Here is a 19239-nt window from a genome sequence, read left to right on the forward strand (position 1 = left end):
CGACTGGAAGGATTACAGTAAGATCACAGAAACCACAAAAACTCCCTCACATGCAAACTACTTAAAATAATGTTTTAACATGACTAGGCTACTCCAACACAGACATTGTTTCAAATGCACATCCTTAACTACAACAGGGTTAATATAGCCTGGACCAGCAGCCTGGACCAGCAGCCTGGACCAGCAGCCTGGACAAGCAGCCAGGACCAGCAGCCTGGACAAGCAGCCTAGACCAGCAGCCTGGGCCAGCAGCCTGGGCCAGCAGCCTGGGCCAGCAGCCTAGACCAGCAGGATAGACCAGCAGCCTGGGCCAGCAGGATAGACCAGCAGCCTGGGCCAGCAGCCTGGACCAGCAGCCTAGACCAGGAGCCTGGACCAGCAGCCTGGACCAGCAGCCAGGACCAGCAGCCTAGACCAGCAGCCTAGACCAGCAGCCTAGACCAGCAGCCTAGACCAGCAGCCTAGACCAGCAGCCTGGACCAGCAGCCTAGACCAGCAGCCTAGACCAGCAGCCTAGACCAGCAGCCAGGGCCAGCAGCCTGGGCCAGCAGCCTGGGCCAGCAGCCCGGGCCAGCAGGATAGACCAGCAGCCTGGACCAGCAGCTTGGACAAGCAGCCTAGACCAGCAGCCTAGACCAGCAGCCTAGACCAGCAGCCTAGACCAGCAGCCTGGGCCAGCAGCCTGGGCCAGCAGCCTGGGCCAGCAGCCTAGACCAGCAGGATAGACCAGCAGGATGGGCCAGCAGCCTGGGCCAGCAGCCTGGGCCAGCAGCCTGGGCCAGCAGGATAGACCAGCAGGATAGACCAGCAGGATGGGCCAGCAGCCTGGGCCAGCAGCCTGGGCCAGCAGCCTAGACCAGCAGCCTAGACCAGCAGCCTAGAACAGCAGCCTAGAACAGCAGCTTGGACCAGCAGCCTGGACCAGCAGGATAGACCAGCAGCCTGGACCTGCAGCCTGGACCAGCAGGATAGACCAGCAGCCTGGACCAGCAGGATAGACCAGCAGCCTGGACCAGCAGGATAGACCAGCAGCCTGGGCCAGCAGCCTGGGCCAGCAGGATAGACCAGCAGCCTGGACCAGCCCAGTAATAACGGAGAACAACTGGACTAGGTTAACGCTCCAAGGACAAAGTTACAGCAGTTTTCGGGAAAGAAAGAAAACAAAGGCCTTGTTGCTATGACAACGTATGTTAATATTCAGCTAGGAACAATAAATAACCCTGACTCTTTGACCCCTGATGGAAAAAACATCCTCCTTCAACACACTGCTAGGCTGCGTCCAGCACTTTGGAACAGTGGCTACGGGCCCTGGTTACACGAATAGGGATGCAGCTTTACTGTGGGCCTACAGTCTGTCTGCGTGTCTGGAGTGTTTGACTAAAGGACTGGCTAACAAAGGAAGACGCTTCCAGTCCAGATCGTGAGCCAGCCTGTTAACCTACTCTCCCTCCCTCCCTGCCCCCCTCCCTCCCTACCCCTCCCTCCCTCCCTCCCGGATCTGCAGTCCCTGTTAACCTACTCTCCCTCCCTCCCTCCCTCCCTCCCTCCCTCCCTCCCGGATCTGCAGTCCCTGTTAACCTACTCTCCCCCTCTCCATCTACTGCCCTCTCCCTCCCTCCCTGCCCCTCCCTCCCTCCCTCCCGGATCTGCAGTCCCTGTTAACCTACTCTCCCCCCCTCCCTCCCTCCCTCCCTCCCTGCCCCTCCCTCCCGGATCTGCAGTCCCTGTTAACCTACTCTCCCTCCCTCCCTCCCTCCCTCCCTCCCTGCCCCCCTCCCTCCCTACCCCTCCCTCCCTCCCTCCCGGATCTGCAGTCCCTGTTAACCTACTCTCCCCCTCTCCATCTACTGCCCTCTCCCTCCCTCCCTCCCTGCCCCTCCCTCCCTCCCTCCCTCCCTCCCTCCCTCCCGGATCTGCAGTCCCTGTTAACCTACTCTCCCCCTCTCCCTCCCTCCCTCCCTCCCTCCCTCCCTACCCCTCCCCCCCTCCCTCCCTCCCCCCCCTCCCTCCCTCCCTCCCTCCCTCCCTCCCGGATCTGCAGTCCCTGTTAACCTGGGTAGTGTTTGCTCAACAAGGTGTGCTTTAGGGCGGGCTGTTAAGAACACACAGAACCGGTTACACACGGACACAACCATCGCACCTCATTCCACTCACTTCATCTCTAATCTAGGGCAGTAAAAGGCTACAGATCTCATCAACATGTTTGCATAGCTAGAAGTTGAATAGTTTACAGCCGTAATAACACCAGAGGGACCACCTTCTAAACGAGTCACTACTAAAAGAGATCTGTAGCCTACGTCACGGTTTGCACTGAGAACTCTTTACAATGGAATTCAACGGTTTCCTTTACATTTATCAGGATCGTCAAGTCCAACCTTATTCCTGAATGGACTCTTACCACACTGTTAACTTGGTGAGGCAATACCTCCCGAACAATTTCTCACATACACCCACAGAGACAAAAAACAAACATAGCCTGGCTAGAAGGCCCGTAAATAGCCACGCCACCTGTTAATACAACTAGACGTTCCCATGGATACCGTGGAAGTGCAACAGGTGACATACCAGAGAAAGTTCACTCGGACACAGAGGCTGCTCTACCAGCCCAAATTAACTTTGAGAAAACTATTCCACGTTACTATGAGACTAGGTCGTACACTTTCTGTGTGCTCCTAATAAAACGTACACGACGATAACGCCGGGGGGGGGGTTCTAGTCCAAATAGGATTGAGAGGAGCCTCTGTTCCCGGTTGTCAAGGGAAACAATGGAAAGAGAGTCCGTGACGTGACTTCCGCTTGTGGACGTTTACAAGGGGGACGTTCCATCTTAACTCCTCCTCCACGTTTACTGGATTGGTTGAACAGTGCAGAAGAGAACCTCCCCCAGACATGTTATCTTCTTCTCCTTGTCAAAGCCAGTACGTAGACTATCTAGTTTCAGACGTTTCTGTTACGCCTGCTATGTTTTGGTAAACAGCCAACCCAAGACCACCTCTGTGCACAAAAACACAGAGAGATTAAATCATGGTTTATGCGACTGTGTTGAATGAGAGTGATATGTTGTAATTCGGAAAGTATTCAGACCCCTTCTCTTTTTTTCCATATTTTGTAACACTACAGCCTTATTCTAAAATGGATTAGATAAATAAAACTCCTCAATCGACACGCTATACCCCATAACGACAAAGCAAAAACAGGTTCGAAAATTTGTGTTTGTGTAAAAAACAGAAATACCTTATTTACATCAGTATTCAGCCCCTTTGCTATGAGACTCTACATTGAGCTCAGGTGCATCCAACTTGATTGGACATGATTTGGAAAGGCACACACCTGTCTATTTAAGGTACCACAGTTGACAGTGCATGTCAGAGCAAAAACCAAGCCATGAGGTCGAAGGAATTGTCCGTAGATGTCCGATACAGGATTGAGTCAAAAAACTGTTTTTGTTGTGTCATTTTATGGGGTATTGTGTGTACATTGATAATATTTTTTTTTTTTTAATCCATTTTAGAATAAGTCTGTAACGTAACAAAATGTGTAAAAAGTCAAGGGGTCCGAGACTGTCGCCCGCATCACGTCTATCCTGAGTGCAGTATATTTGTGCTGCTTGACAATGACAGCAAAGGAGTAGACAAGAGAACAGACAGATCTGGGACCAGTCTACAGCACTCCTGTGGTAGGACAGAAAGAGCTGCTAAGTCAGGGTCAATAGTTATGGAAGGGGTGTGTGACTCACTTGTTCAAGGCTGTCATCCTCCGGCAGCGTCCCCGTGTCTCCGTTGCGGTTGATAGGGATTTCCATAGTGGCCGCTTTACTCAGCATACTATCTGTCCTACACCAGAGAGAGAGACAGAGAGAGAGAGACAGAGAGAGAGAGACAGAGACAGAGAGAGCGACAGAGACAGAGAGAGCGACAGAGACAGAGAGAGCGACAGAGACAGAGAGAGCGACAGAGAGAGAGAGAGCGACAGAGAGAGAGAGAGCGACAGAGAGAGAGAGAGCGACAGAGAGAGAGAGAGCGACAGAGAGAGAGAGAGCGACAGAGAGAGAGAGAGCGACAGAGAGAGAGAGAGCGACAGAGAGAGAGAGAGCGACAGAGAGAGAGCGACAGAGAGAGAGCGACAGAGAGAGAGCGACAGAGAGAGAGCGACAGAGAGAGAGCCAGAGAGAGCGACAGAGAGAGCGACAGAGAGCGACAGAGAGCGACAGAGAGCGACAGAGAGAGCGACAGAGAGAGCGACAGAGAGAGCGACAGAGAGAGCGACAGAGAGAGCGACAGAGAGAGCGACAGAGAGAGCGACAGAGAGAGCGACAGAGAGAGAGACAGAGAGAGCGACAGAGAGAGAGACAGAGAGAGCGACAGAGAGAGCGACAGAGAGAGCGACAGAGAGAGCGACAGAGAGAGAGAGAGAGAGCGACAGAGAGAGCGACAGAGAGAGAGAGAGAGAGCGACAGAGAGAGAGAGAGAGCGACAGAGAGAGAGAGCGACAGAGAGAGAGAGAGCGACAGAGAGAGAGAGAGAGCGACAAGAGAGACAAGAGAGAGAGAGAGCGACAAGAGAGACAAGAGAGAGAGAGAGCGACAGAGAGAGCGACAGAGAGAGCGACAGAGAGAGAGACAGAGACAGAGAGAGAGACAGAGAGAGACAGAGACAGAGAGAGACAGAGAGACAGAGAAAACATGGAATTAGTCAAAGACAGAACACAATAACCACAGGCACCTGCTGTCTATGTAGGGCAGATGATGCTGCTGTCTATGTAGGGCAGATGATGCTGCTGTCTATGTAGGGCAGATGATGCTGCTGTCTATGTAGGGCAGATGATGCTGCTGTCTATGTAGGGCAGATGATGCTGCTGTCTATGTAGGGCAGATGATGCTGCTGTCTATGTAGGGCAGATGATGCTGCTGTCTATGTAGGGCAGATGATGCTGCTGTCTATGTAGGGCAGATGATGCTGCTGTCTATGTAGGGCAGATGATGCTGCTGTCTATGTAGGGCCGAGATGAGAAAATGCATTTCGATAGACATGCGTTTTTCACAGAGAATGTCTCACTCTCAGCACATGAAACAAGGCGTTGTCATGGTGTGTATGTATATAACAAGGCCAGTGTACCCGCTGTTCCAAGTGGCCAACCATTCATTCATTCAGCTCTATTGGACTACATTAAAAAAAGAGTCTGTTAACGCTATACACACACACACACACACCACACACACACCACACACACACACCACACACACACACCACACACACACACACCAGGGTTTCCGTTAGCTGGTAAATTGCCGTCTTTTGGCTGTAAAAAAACCCCCAAAAAGTTAAAGCTGATACATAAAATTGTTGCCGACCAAATTGACAGGGAGAAAAGCAACGGCAGACTATCACGTCATGTCACCACTTTACAATGTGAGCTGGAAGCTGCATTTTCAAAAACATACTTCCTTGTTTTAAACCCTGACATGTTTTACCTCATGTTATGGAGGCATGTCTGACCTTGGAAAGGTGAAAGCAATTTATGTTATGGAAGATGTAGGCGATGTGCGAGTTTCCAGTTTGGGGGAAGCATAACGTTACAAGTTATCCGAGCATTTCTACCACTCTTTATATCAGTTCTGACTTTATAAAAACGGCCATTTTTCTTTGAACAGTTTCATTTCAATAATAGCGTTTTAGGTTTCCCAAAAATCATTGTCACGTGGTTACTCATAAAAATCTGAATTAAAATTATTTTTTTTAAATGTCAAAGTTAAAATTCAACTAAATGCGAGAGCACCAGCCTATGCCATTTGGACACATTGATACACCGTGATCATTAACGGCTAAAAGTCCCTAAATGAGAACTCAGAGACAATGGCCAATGCAGTCGTTGGCCAATAACTTCTATCGTCAACTAATTAAAATATAAAGCAAGACAAATAAAAAATAAAAAAAGTGGAAAATATGCTGATGAATTCTGGTTCTTTCCAATCCCGTTCATCTCTCCGCTCCGCCTGTCTGCCTCCCTTTCTAGTTGTCTATTTTTGACTTGCGCTATCGCTAGTGAAGTGCAATATTGTATCAAATCAATCAACTGGATCCATGAAGACAGAGTAAAACCAGCCTGGTTTCCAGACGCTCAGAGCTTCCTGCTCTAGTGAGCTTGGCACAGACAGCTGGTCTTTTTTACAAAGAGAAAACTATTTCATGACGCGTTTCCACTGGATATATGGGATCATCAGATGATATTTTAGTCTTTTCACATCGAGGCTTGGTGATTATCGAGGGGGAGTTTGTTGGAAAGATTTTTTTCAAAATAGACCTACTGTGAGGAAGTATTAGGCTATCGTTCACAATGGATGTAAAAAAAAAAAAAAACACACTTCGTTGACTTACTGTGTGAGGTAAAGAAAGAAAAATGACAGAAGTTTAGCTTATTACAAGCAGATATCAAACATCCCCAAAACGGGTACTTTCCTGCATTTGTGCGCAGCAGGCCGGGTAGGCTACTTCTACGCTGCTCAGGCTCGTGCTCCCTCCCTCAACATTAACAAGACAGAGAAACCAGACCCATGCTTGTTTCTCACACAGAGCACTACAAACAAAAAGACAATGGGAAAAACATTTTTTTTTTTTTAAATGGACAACTCATAAATGATGGTTATGAAATAAACCCACATTTTTTCCCCTCACAAGTGTAGCAACGTCGCCACTCCGAGAATGACAACGGTAAATGACTGTAGGCCAAATTAGTAATGTAAACAAATGACAGGGATTAACGGTACATTTACTACTGGTGACATATGTAATGGAGAACTGATCAAAATATAAAATAAAAAGTCAAACAATTCACATGAAACAATGTATGTGGAAGAATTGGCTAAGCCCACGCATTCTGGAGAGAGCAGAGCCCACACATTCTAGAGAGCAGAGCCCACACATTCTGGAGAGAGCAGAGACCACGCATTCTGGAGAGAGCAGAGCCCACGCATTCTAGAGAGCAGAGCCCAGCATTCTGGAGAGAGCAGAGCCCACACATTCTAGAGAGCAGAGCCCACACATTCTAGAGAGCAGAGCCCACACATTCTAGAGAGCAGAGCCCACAAATTCTAGAGAGCAGAGCCCACACATTCTGGAGAGAGCAGAGACCACGCATTCTGGAGAGAGCAGAGCCCACACATTCTAGAGAGCAGAGCCCACACATTCTGGAGAGAGCAGAGCCCACACATTCTAGAGAGCAGAGCCCACACATTCTAGAGAGCAGAGCCCACACATTCTAGAGAGCAGAGCCCACACATTCTAGAGAGCAGAGCCCACACATTCTAGAGAGCAGAGCCCACACATTCTGGAGAGAGCAGAGCCCACACATTCTGGAGAGAGCAGAGCCCACACATTCTAGAGAGCAGAGCCCACACATTCTAGAGAGAGCAGAGCCCACACATTCTGGAGAGAGCAGAGCCCACACATTCTGGAGAGAGCAGAGCCCACACATTCTGGAGAGAGCAGAGCCCACACATTCTAGAGAGAGCAGAGCCCACACATTCTGGAGAGAGCAGAGCCCACACATTCTGGAGAGAGCAGAGCCCACACATTCTGGAGAGAGCAGAGCCCACACATTCTGGAGAGAGCAGAGCCCACACATTCTGGAGAGAGCAGAGCCCACACATTCTGGAGAGAGCAGAGCCCACACATTCTGGAGAGAGCAGAGCCCACACATTCTGGAGAGAGCAGAGCCCACACATTCTGGAGAGAGCAGAGCCCACACATTCTGGAGAGAGCAGAGCCCACACATTCTGGAGAGAGCAGAGCCCACACATTCTGGAGAGAGCAGAGCCCACACATTCTGGAGAGAGCAGAGCCCACACATTCTGGAGAGAGCAGAGCCCACACATTCTGGAGAGAGCAGAGCCCACACATTCTGGAGAGAGCAGAGCCCACACATTCTGGAGAGAGCAGAGCCCAGCATTCTGGAGAGAGACGTGACTATAGCCTATATCTTCGCCACACCCCCCTCCCCTTCGTTCAACATTGTTAAAATGATACTCCAGACACATTGTCTTCACATATTTGAGATGTTTTTCCACTGGACAGCCGCAACTCAATAAATCAACTAGGCCTTTTGCCACCGCTCACCGACCTCTCTCTCCTGTTCTATTGGTTTTCAGATCAACTTCCTTCCTCTCTCTCCTGTTCTATTGATTTTCAGATCAACTTCCTTCCTGTTCTATTGGTTTTCAGATCAACTTCCTTCCTCTTTCTCCTGTTCTATTGGTTTTCAGATCAACTTCCTTCCTCTTTCTCCTGTTTTATTGGTTTTCAGATCAACTTCCTTCCTCTCTCTCCTGTTCTATTGGTTTTCAGATCAACTTCCTTCCTCTTTCTCCTGTTCTATTGGTTTTCAGATCAACTTCCTTCCTCTCTCTCCTGTTCTATTGGTTTTCAGATCAACTTCCTTCCTCTTTCTCCTGTTCTATTGGTTTTCAGATCAACTTCCTTCCTCTCTCTCCTGTTCTATTGGTTTTCAGATCAACTTCCTTCCTCTCTCTCCTGTTCTATTGGTTTTCAGATCAACTTCCTTCCTCTTTCTCCTGTTCTATTGGTTTTCAGATCAACTTCCTTCTTCCGTTGGCCAGAAGACAAAATGGACAAGTCATATGAGCAACTCTTCCTAGTCGTTGCATCTTTAGATTCACCCGTTTCTAGAAAGAGTCCCCCCTCCATCTCTGTCGTATACGCTGGTGTTATGTGTATTTTTCCTTTTCTCCCCATGAATAACAGTTTGGTAAATGTTTGAAAATGACGTGTTACCGGCTGCTTTCTTACAGGAGTTGAACGTTCTGTTAAAATGAATTAGCATCATCTAAAATGTGACGCCTGTCATTCTGAACGCCGTAGGTGGACGACCCCTAATGGGTCACACACACACCCCAATGCATATGTGTCTGGTAAATTCATCAAAAATGTCCGGTAAATTTAAATCTTCCCGGTCACGTTGTCCGGCGGCACATTTTCCTAACAGAAACCCTGACCCACACACACACACCACTCAGCGCACACACACACACCACAGCAGATGTAGACACACACCACTCAGATGTACACACACACACACACACACCACTCAGCGCACACACACACACACACACACACCACTCAGCGCACACACACACACACACACACACACCACTCAGCGCACACACACACACACACCACTCAGCGCACACACACACACACCACTCAGCGCACACACACACACACACACACACCACTCAGCGCACACACACACACACACACCACACACACACACACACACACACACACCACTCAGCGCACACACACACACACACACCACTTCACATGGACACACACACACACACACACCACTTCACACACACACACACACACACACACCACTCAGCGCACACACACACACACACCACTCAGCGCACACACACACACACACACACCACTCAGCGCGCACACACACACACACCACTCAGCGCACACACACACACACACACCACTCAGCGCACACACACACACACACACCACTCAGCGCACACACACACACACACCACTCAGCGCACACACACACACACCACTCAGCGCACACACACACACACACACCACTCAGCGCACACACACACCACTCAGCGCACACACACACCACTCAGCGCACACACACACCACTCAGCGCACACACACACACACACACACCACTCAGCGCACACACACACACACCACTCAGCGCACACACACCACTCAGCGCACACACACACACACACCACTCAGCGCACACACACACACACCACTGAGAACGCACACACACACACACACCACTGAGAACGCACACACACACACACACACCACTCAGCACATTTAATTAGCCTACTGAGAACTAACATACACATAACTCAGCTAACACTAATGAATCCTCTATTACTGAATGCTGCTGAGATGAAGTGATATGTGGACCACAATGGAGAGGAGTCTTAATCTGACCTTGACATATAACCTACTAATATGTGTGGAATCACTTTTTAAAATACATCCATAGCCTGCAAATAGTGAATGGAGGTTACCTGCCGCTACTGTTTTAATATGCAGGTGGGCTACACCGGTTGGAAAGCGGATAAATTGACCCGGAAAATATAAAAAACTATCGGCCTATATCGAATCTTCCATTCCTCTCAATTTTTTTTGAAAAAGCTGTTGCGCAGCAACTCACTGCCTTCCTGAAGACAAACAATGTATACGAAATGCTTCAGTCTGGTTTTAGACCCCATCATAGCACTGAGACTGCACTTGTGAAGGTGGTAAATGACCTTTTAAATGGCGTCAGACCGAGGCTCTGCATCTGTCCTCGTGCTACTAGACCTTAGTGCTGCCTTTGACACCATCGATCACCACATTCTTTTGGAGAGACTGGAAACCCAAATTGGTCTACACGGACAAGTTCTGGCCTGGTTTAGATCTTATCTGTCGGAAAGATATCAGTTTGTCTCTGTGAATGGTTTGTCCTCTGACAAATCAACTGTACATTTCGGTGTTCCTCAAGGTTCCGTTTTAGGACCACTATTGTTTTCACTATATATTTTACCTCTTGGGGATGTTATTCGAAAACATAATGTTAACTTTCACTGCTATGCGGATGACACACAGCTGTACATTTCAATGAAACATGGTGAAGCCCCAAAATTGCCCTCGCTAGAAGCCTGTGTTTCAGACATAAGGAAGTGGATGGCTGAAAACTTTCTACTTTTAAACTCGGACAAAACAGAGATGTTTGTTCTAGGTCCCAAGAAACAAAGAGATCTTCTGTTAAATCTGACAATTAATCTTGATGGTTGTAAAGTCGTCTCAAATAAAGCTGTGAAGGACCTCGGCGTTACTCTTGACCCTGATCTCTCTTTTGACGAACATATCAAGACTGTTTCAAGGACAGCTTTTTTCCATCTACGTAACATTGCAAAATTCAGAAATGTTCTGTCCAAAAATGATGCAGAAAAATTAATCCATGCATTTGTTACTTCTAGGTTAGACTACTGCAATGCTCTACTTTCCGGCTACCCGGATAAAGCACTAAATAAACTTCAGTTAGTGCTAAATACGGCTGCTAGAATCCTGACTAGAACCAAGAAATTTGATCATGTTACTCCAGTGCTAGCTTCCCTACACTGGCTTCCTGTTAAGGCAAGGGCTGATTTCAAGGTTTTACTGTTAACCTATAAAGCGTTACATGGGCTTGCTCCTACCTATCTTTCCGAGCCGTACATACCTACACGCACGCTACGGTCACAAGACGCAGGCCTCCTAATTGTCCCTAGAATTTCTAAGCAAACAGCTGGAGGCAGGGCTTTCTCCTATAGATCTCCATTTTTATGGAATGGTCTGCCTACCCATGTGAGAGACGCAGATTCGGTCTCAACCTTTAAGTCTTTACTGAAGACTTATCTCTTCAGTAGGTCATATGATTGAGTGTAGTCTGGCCCAGGAGTGTGAAGGTGAACGGAAAGGCTCTGGAGCAACGAACCGCCCTTGCTGTCTCTGCCTGGCCGGTCCCCTCTCTCCACTGGGATTCTCTACCTCTAACCCTATTACAGGGGCTGAGTCACTGGCTTACTGGTGCTCTTTCATGCCGTCCCTAGGAGGGGTGCGTCACTTGAGTGGGTTGAGTTACTGACGTGATCTTCCTGTCTGGGTTGGCGCCCCCCCTTGGTTTGTGCTGTGGTGGAGATCTTTGTGGGCTATACTCGGCCTTGTCTCAGGATTGTAAGTTGGTGGTTGAAGATATCCCTCTAGTGGTGCGGGGGCTGTGCTTTGGCAAAGTGGGTGGGGTTATATCCTTCCTGTTTGGCCCTGTCCGGGGGTATCATCGGATGGGGCCACAGTGTCTCCTGACCCCTCCTGTCTCAGCCTCCAGTATTTATGCTGCAGTAGTTTGTGTCGGGGGACTAGGGTCAGTTGGTTATATCTGGAGTACTTCTCCTGTCTTATCCAGTGTCCTGTGTGAATTTAAGTATGCTCTCTCTAATTCTCTCCTTCTCTCTTTCTTTCTCTCTCTCGGAGGACCTGAGCCCTAGGACCATACGTCAGGACTACCGGGCATGATGACTCCTTGCTGTCCCCAGTCCACCTGGCCTTGCTGCTGTTCCAGTTTCAACTGTTCTGCCTGCGGTTATGGAACCCCTACCTGTCCCAGACCTGCTGTTTTCAACTCTTAATGATCGGCTATAAAAAGCCAACTGACATTTATTCCTGATTATTATTTGACCATGCTTGTCACTTATGAACATTTTGAACATCTTGGCTCTCTCTAATTCTCTCCTTCTCTCTTTCTTTCTCTCTCTCGGAGGACCTGAGCCCTAGGACCATACGTCAGGACTACCGGGCATGATGACTCCTTGCTGTCCCCAGTCCACCTGGCCTTGCTGCTGTTCCAGTTTCAACTGTTCTGCCTGCGGTTATGGAACCCCTACCTGTCCCAGACCTGCTGTTTTCAACTCTTAATGATCGGCTATGAAAAGCCAACTGACATTTATTCCTGATTATTATTTGAGCATGCTTGTCATTTATGAACATTTTGAACATCTTGGCCATGTTCTGTTATAATCTCCACCCGGCACAGCCAGAAGAGGACTGGCCACCCCTCATAGCCTGGTTCCTCTCTAGGTTTCTTCCTAGGTTTTGGCCTTTCTAGGGAGTTTTTCCTAGCCACCGTGCTTCTACACCTGCATTGCTTGCTGTTTGGGGGTTTTAGGCTGGGTTTCTGTACAGCACGTCGAGATATTAGCTGATGTACGAAGGGCTATATAAAATAAACTTGATTGATTGATTGATAAATGTGCTTAATTTTTAAGAATTTAGCAATAAATCTAGGAGGAGGAAGCCTGGAATCCACTTTTTAAAATAGTGGACGGTCAAAACTCTCGTTTTCACACAATGACTGGACTTATAAGCCGTTTCACTAGGTTCTGTAGTCTCTCCAAACATATACCAGGGGTCCTGCCACTATAGGCTACATTTAGAGTTATTGGGCCACTTTAGTTGTAATAAAAAACTTTAGCAAAAGATATAGGCTTCTGGGCTCGGCTACGTGACGCTCGCGACTACGATTTGAAAGGAGTGGCCCGCAAACAAAAAGGCACGAACGGTTTCTTGTCTCAGACGGCAAACGCTGGGCATCATTCACAAGTTACAATATCGGCACCCATTAGACTGTTCTCTATACTTTAATAAATAATGTGTGAAATTAAGAGTATTTCTGTCTGTCATAAAGCCCTTTTGTGGGGAAAAACTCATTCTGATTGGCTGGGCCTGGCTCCCAAGTGGGTGGGCCTAAGCGCTCACAGGCCCACCCATGGCTGCACCCCGGGCCAAGTCATGTGAAATCTCCCGTTAGCAATTATCACATTCTTTGGGGGGAATAATCTAATCTTCCTGCTGCTCTAAATCCACAACAATGCTCAATTGCGCACCTACAGTAGCAAAAGCGCTGGCTAGCAGTGTTTCTGTACTTCACACTGTACGTGTGATGGCAGAGTTTGCAAAACAAATGCCCATCCAATGGATACAAATCATTGGTATCATCCTGCCAGGTATCATCCTGCCAGGTACCATCCTGCCAGGTACCATCCTGCTAGGTATCATCCTGCCAGGTACCATCCTGCCAGGTACCATCCTGCCAGGTATCATCCTGCCAGGTAGGCCTTCTTTGCTGTCAACACTTAAATTGAGAAGTTAGTTTGGGGAAACCCTTTACTGTTTTGGCATTCCTCGAATTTGATCAGTTTTCTATTATAAAACAAATATATATAAATGATTTTGAGAGTGAAAAAACCCCCTCAGAAACCTATTTAAAAAAACAGCAAGAAAAAAAAGGATTTGCCCCCCCCCCCCCCCCCCAAAAGAAAATTGCTGCCGACTGTTGAAAATCTAACAAAATAACACCCTTCGTTAGATTGGAAGGAAACACTGAAGCCTTTGATTGTTTACACAATGTTAATATGATATTGCCAAGTTAAAATGCTATGTGTGTATGGAGGGTAGATCACTGGCTCCTTGCTCCGCCCACACATTAAAGATAACATCATCCACTATGTCTGTCTCTCTACTGGCTGTGTAGGGCAGGACACCAACCTTCCTTGACATTACCAGTAATGTTACCAGGGGCCCCCCGTTCAGTGGGCTACCGGTAATGTTACCAGGGGCCCCCCGTTCAGTAGGCTACCGGTAATGTTACCAGGGGCCCCCCGTTCAGTGGGCTACCAGTAATGTTACCAGGGGCCCCCCGTTCAGTAGGCTACCCGGTAATGTTACCAGGGCCCCCCCGTTCAGTAGGCTACCGGTAATGTTACCAGGGGCCCCCTGTTCAGTAGGCTACCCGGTAATGTTACCAGGGGCCCCCCGTTCAGTAGGCTACCCGGTAATGTTACCAGGGCCCCCCCGTTCAGTGGGCTACCAGTAATGTTACCAGGGGCCCCCCGTTCAGTAGGCTACCCGGTAATGTTACCAGGGCCCCCCCGTTCAGTAGGCTACCGGTAATGTTACCAGGGGCCCCCTGTTCAGTAGGCTACCCGGTAATGTTACCAGGGGCCCCCCGTTCAGTAGGCTACCCGGTAATGTTACCAGGGGCCCCCCGTTCAGTAGGCTACCCGGTAATGTTACCAGGGGCCCCCCGTTCAGTAGGCTACCCGGTAATGTTACCAGGAGCTTCCCGTTCAGTAAGCTACCCGGTAGCTTTAAACAAATGGTTAACGGTCCGGTCTGCAAGTAGCCCAGTTTTAGAACAGCCCCCACGATAACGCTTAATAAATGGAAAAATGCGGCTTACAAGATAGAAAGCAAAAATATATATATCATTTTGGTATTTTGAATGGTAGGGCTAGAATCAAGACATTTTCTCTGAGGAAAGAGCTACATTGGACCTGTATATGAAATGGGAAGGTTGAGGGAGAATCTCTCTCCTTGCAGTGTAGGCCTAGGGCGGGAACCAACCCCTGGCCACTAATTACATAGCCTGGTTTATGACTCAACTGATGGCTTCAAAGAAAGAAAGAATAAGCAGTCAGACTGTAGTCAGTTCAGCCAGTGGACATATTGAGGAGCGGTTGGTTTTCATATTTAGTCATTGCTTCATTGCCGTCGGTCGGTTGGTTGGTTGCAGCCTGTGTGGTCATTTTAGTTGGATGACAATAGGATAAAAATGGTTATTACGCATTATAATGTAAGGACACAAAACACACACTGATGTATCCACTGTCGCAGACAGACAGACGCAGACAGGCAGGCAGGCAGACGCAGGCAGGCAGGCAGACAGAGACAGACAGAGACAGACAGAGACAGACAGAGACAGACAGAGACAGACAGACAGGGAGACAGACAGAGACAGACAGACAGGGAGACAGACAGAGACAGACAGGCAGGCAGGCAGGGAGCTGCTGGTAAAAAGAGCAACGTGGCGATGTGGCCAAGATCCAACCACTGATCCAGGCCAGGGGTGCATTCATTAGTAGGACACTGTTGCAAAACGTTTGCTTCCGTTTGGTTTCTAGTGAATACACCCCAGCCCTAGCCATTTGCATGTCTAATCATTTAAAACAGAACCTTTTCTGATCTTTTCAAAACGGCCCGACAAAAAGTCCTACTTACTGTGGAATAAAAATCGACAGAAACAATTAGGCAATACAAAAGAGACACGGGGAGAGGGGGGGGGGGAGGGAGACAGAGAGCGAGAGAGAAGGAGAAAGGGGAGGGAGACAGAGAGCGAGAGAGAAGGGGGGGGGGGGAGACAGAGAGCGAGAGAGAAGGGGGGGAAGAGGGGAGGGAGACAGAGAGCGAGAGAGAAGGGGGGGAAGAGGGGAGGGAGACAGAGAGCGAGAGAGAGAGAAGAGTGGCTCTCTACATGAAACAGAAGATAGAGAGAAGAGAGGCTCTCTCTACATTAAACAGAAGATAGAGAGAGAGAGAGAAGGGGGGGGACAGAGAGAGAGAGAAGGGGGGGAGACAGATAGATAGAGAGAGAGAGAGGCTCTACATTAAAACAGAAGATAGATAGAGAGAGAGAGGCTCTCTACATTAAAACAGAAGATAGATAGAGAGAGAGAGAGGCTCTCTACATTAAAACAGAAGATAGATAGAGAGAGAGAGGCTCTCTACATTAAAACAGAAGATAGCCTAGTTGTGTCCTTTCAGCAAGGCTGTTTCTGTCCCGTCACTATGACAACCGCTAGGAACACTCCATGTCTCAGGAGGACTGATGTGCAGCTGATAAACAATCTCAATGGTAAACACTCGTTATTCCACTGTGCATGAGATTACCATCAATGGTGGGACAGAAAAACGACTGAATAGCCAAGTCCTTCTCTTTAACAGACCGGGCATGTAGTTATACGGTTTGAGCTTAAAAATTAAAATTAATAAAAAAGGGAAAACTGCAGATGTTACCGACTTCAGATCAGCTGGTCTTTAAAGCACAGAGCAGTATGGAACCCCATCACTAACTATAACTGACTTCAGATCAGCTGGTCTTTAAAGCACAGAGCAGTATGGAACCCCATCACTAACTATAACTGACTTCAGATCAGCTAGTCTTTAAAGCACAGAGCAGTATGGAACCCCAACACTAACTATAACTGACTTCAGATCAGCTGGTCTTTAAAGCACAGAGCAGTATAGAACCCCCATCACTAACTATAACTGTCTTCAGATCAGCTGGTCTTTAAAGCACAGAGCAGTATGGAACCCCATCACTAACTATAACTGACTTCAGATCAGCTGGTCTTTAAAAGAGGCAATATGCAGTTGCTACATCTATTTTTGGACTTAAATAAATGAATGATATGTACCCATTGATTTTTGAAGAATATAACTTATAAATGCCTCATGAGCTTAGTTCCACTGTCATTTAACATCAGAACCCAAAATATAAAACTTGTTTTACTCCATTGTTTGTAAAACAAATAAAATGTAAAACAATATATAGCCTCAAAACATGGTTAAAACTACACAATTTAAGATCATTGATTGGTCAGTCCTTGAACCCATAGCTCTGTCTACGAATTTGAGAGTGGTTACATTTCTCTAGCTTTTTACCGAACCAGGGGCGGGGAGTCCCGCTTTGTTATAGTTTCAACTGCTGATTGACACTTTAAGAAAACTACTTGTGATTAAGAGAGATATGAGAGAGAGGCTTCCCACAAACCACATATTTTGTAGCCCATTGATTTAGACAGGCTACACCTAGGCATCATTGTAATGCTTCGCAAGGAAAATGGAACAATCAAAATCATTTGTCATTGGTCGCTACAGGTAACTACCAACATAAAGTGTCTTAATAGGGTGTTGGACCACCACGAGCCACCAGAACAGATTCAATGCACCCTGGTATAGATTCTACAAGTGTCTGGAACTCTATTGGAGGGATGTGACACCGTTCTTCCACGAGAAATTCCATCATTTGGTGTTTTGTTGATGGTGACAGAATACAGTCTTAGGTACCGCTACAGACTCTACTGTAAGTGTTGAATTGGGTTGAGATCTGGTGACTTGACTCTTTCAAAGTCACCGAGATCTCTTCTTGTAGCCATGGTAGCTAAAATAATGAGCAACTGGGCATTTTTTTAAATATATATAACCCTAAGCATGATGGGATTTTAACTGCTTAATTAACTCAGGAACTAAACCTGTGTGGAAGCACCTGCTTTCAATATCATTGTATAATTTACTTAAATGTTTTGTTTATTTTGGCAGTTACCTGTAGTTAGTGATGCAGTCGTACACGGCCTCACAGTAACGCTTGTCCTCGTCTGGAACAAGCTGGTTTTTAAATAGTAGGACAACAAGAAGAGATTTAATTTGTCTGAATGGAGAAGTAAAAAAAAAAAAAAAAAACGTTTTTTTAAATCACAATTTCAATCAATTACTCCGATCAGAGTTGGATCAGAAAGGCCAACACTGAAATAATATTAAGATGTATTTGTCATGTAGATAAATAAGTCTCCATGTCATAGTGTAGGTGACAGCCTCCATGTCATAGTGTAGGTGACAGCCTCCATGTCATAGTGTAGGTGACAGCCTCCATGTCCAAACCTATGCTGACATAAGGGAGGCGCCAGAAAAATGTAACCAAACTATAAATGAGACTTTTAATTACATAAATATAAGCTAAAAACATCAGACATGTTTGACGAGTATAAGGAAGGATGATTAACATTGCCGTCTAAAGGCTTGATTCTGTCAACGAGGCACGGTTTGATCAAATGGTCACAAGACGGGAGAGTGAAGGCCAGCGTCTGTTACGCAACGCACATCACTCGCCATATAACTGTTTACAACCTGGACGCTTTATGTCATTTTTAAAGAAGCAATGGCTTACCTTCGTTCAAAGTAGCCTAGGCTAGCCTAGCCTTCTTTCAAAGTAGCCTAGCCTTCTTTCAAAGTAGCCTAGCCTAGCCTTCTTTCAAAGTAGCCTAGCCTAGCCTTCTTTCAAAGTAGCCTAGCCTAGCCTTCTTTCAAAGTAGCCTAACCTAGCCAACATAGAATCATAGATATGTTGATGGAATCATTCTATAAAACGCTTAATATGACATTGAAACTGTCACGTCAAACCGTTGGCGCGTGCGTTGTTTTTTTGAGAACAGTGTTTTCCCGCTAATTACATTTTGGAATATTTGCGAATAGCCTACAGCCATGTGAAGAAAAAATAATAATACTTTAACATTTTAAGCTAAACGGTCTGATCTGTTGCATCAGCCTCATTAGAACCCCACAGTAGAGGTGTCAAAATACCCATAAAACCTATTTCAGTCAAACAGGGAAATGGTTCCAATAGTTTTTCCTCTGGCGTTAAATGTTGATAACCATGTAAATCTCTCTAGGACAAGGTGACTTTCATCAATATATTTGCCTCTATTTACTCTCAGATTCTAAAATGCTAATTAGCATCAATGTAGACATCATGCAAAACTACAAATCCCTGCAAGCTCCTGCACGTCATCTCTAGCAGACACCTTTGCTAACAGGTGTCGTGTCAATTTAAAACTTGCACAAAACACTACAAAGAATGTACAAATATTTAGCCAATTGATTCATCACTACATTAAGCTAGCAGATAGTTAATCCAGAGAGTCTTACATTTGCCTCGATTCGGCACTCTCGTTCAGATCATCCTGAAATGTGTAGTTCTTTATGATAGCCACATTAGCAGCTAATTAGCATTTCATCATTGACAGGGTAAATACAGGCGAATAGATTGATAAAA

At 47.0% G+C, this 19239-nt stretch overlaps 1 protein-coding gene across 4 annotated transcripts in view; it reads right to left on the minus strand.

Moving 5' to 3' along the window:
- arfip2b (ADP-ribosylation factor interacting protein 2b) overlaps positions 1-19239 on the minus strand; it is a 61798-nt gene that overhangs the window by 38608 nt on the left and 3951 nt on the right. For 3 of the 4 annotated variants that reach the window (XM_038965425.1, XM_038965423.1, XM_038965426.1), the window contains exon 2: positions 3737-3833. In XM_038965425.1, the coding sequence (XP_038821353.1) occupies positions 3737-3823 (87 nt within the window). In that variant the 5' untranslated portion in view covers positions 3824-3833. The remainder of the gene's footprint in view (positions 1-3736; positions 3834-19239) is intronic. The other variant, XM_038965424.1, reaches the window with a different exon arrangement.

The sequence above is a fragment of the Salvelinus namaycush genome, chromosome 26 (assembly GCF_016432855.1).
Source record: "Salvelinus namaycush isolate Seneca chromosome 26, SaNama_1.0, whole genome shotgun sequence".
Classification (NCBI taxonomy): Eukaryota; Metazoa; Chordata; class Actinopteri; order Salmoniformes; family Salmonidae; genus Salvelinus; species Salvelinus namaycush.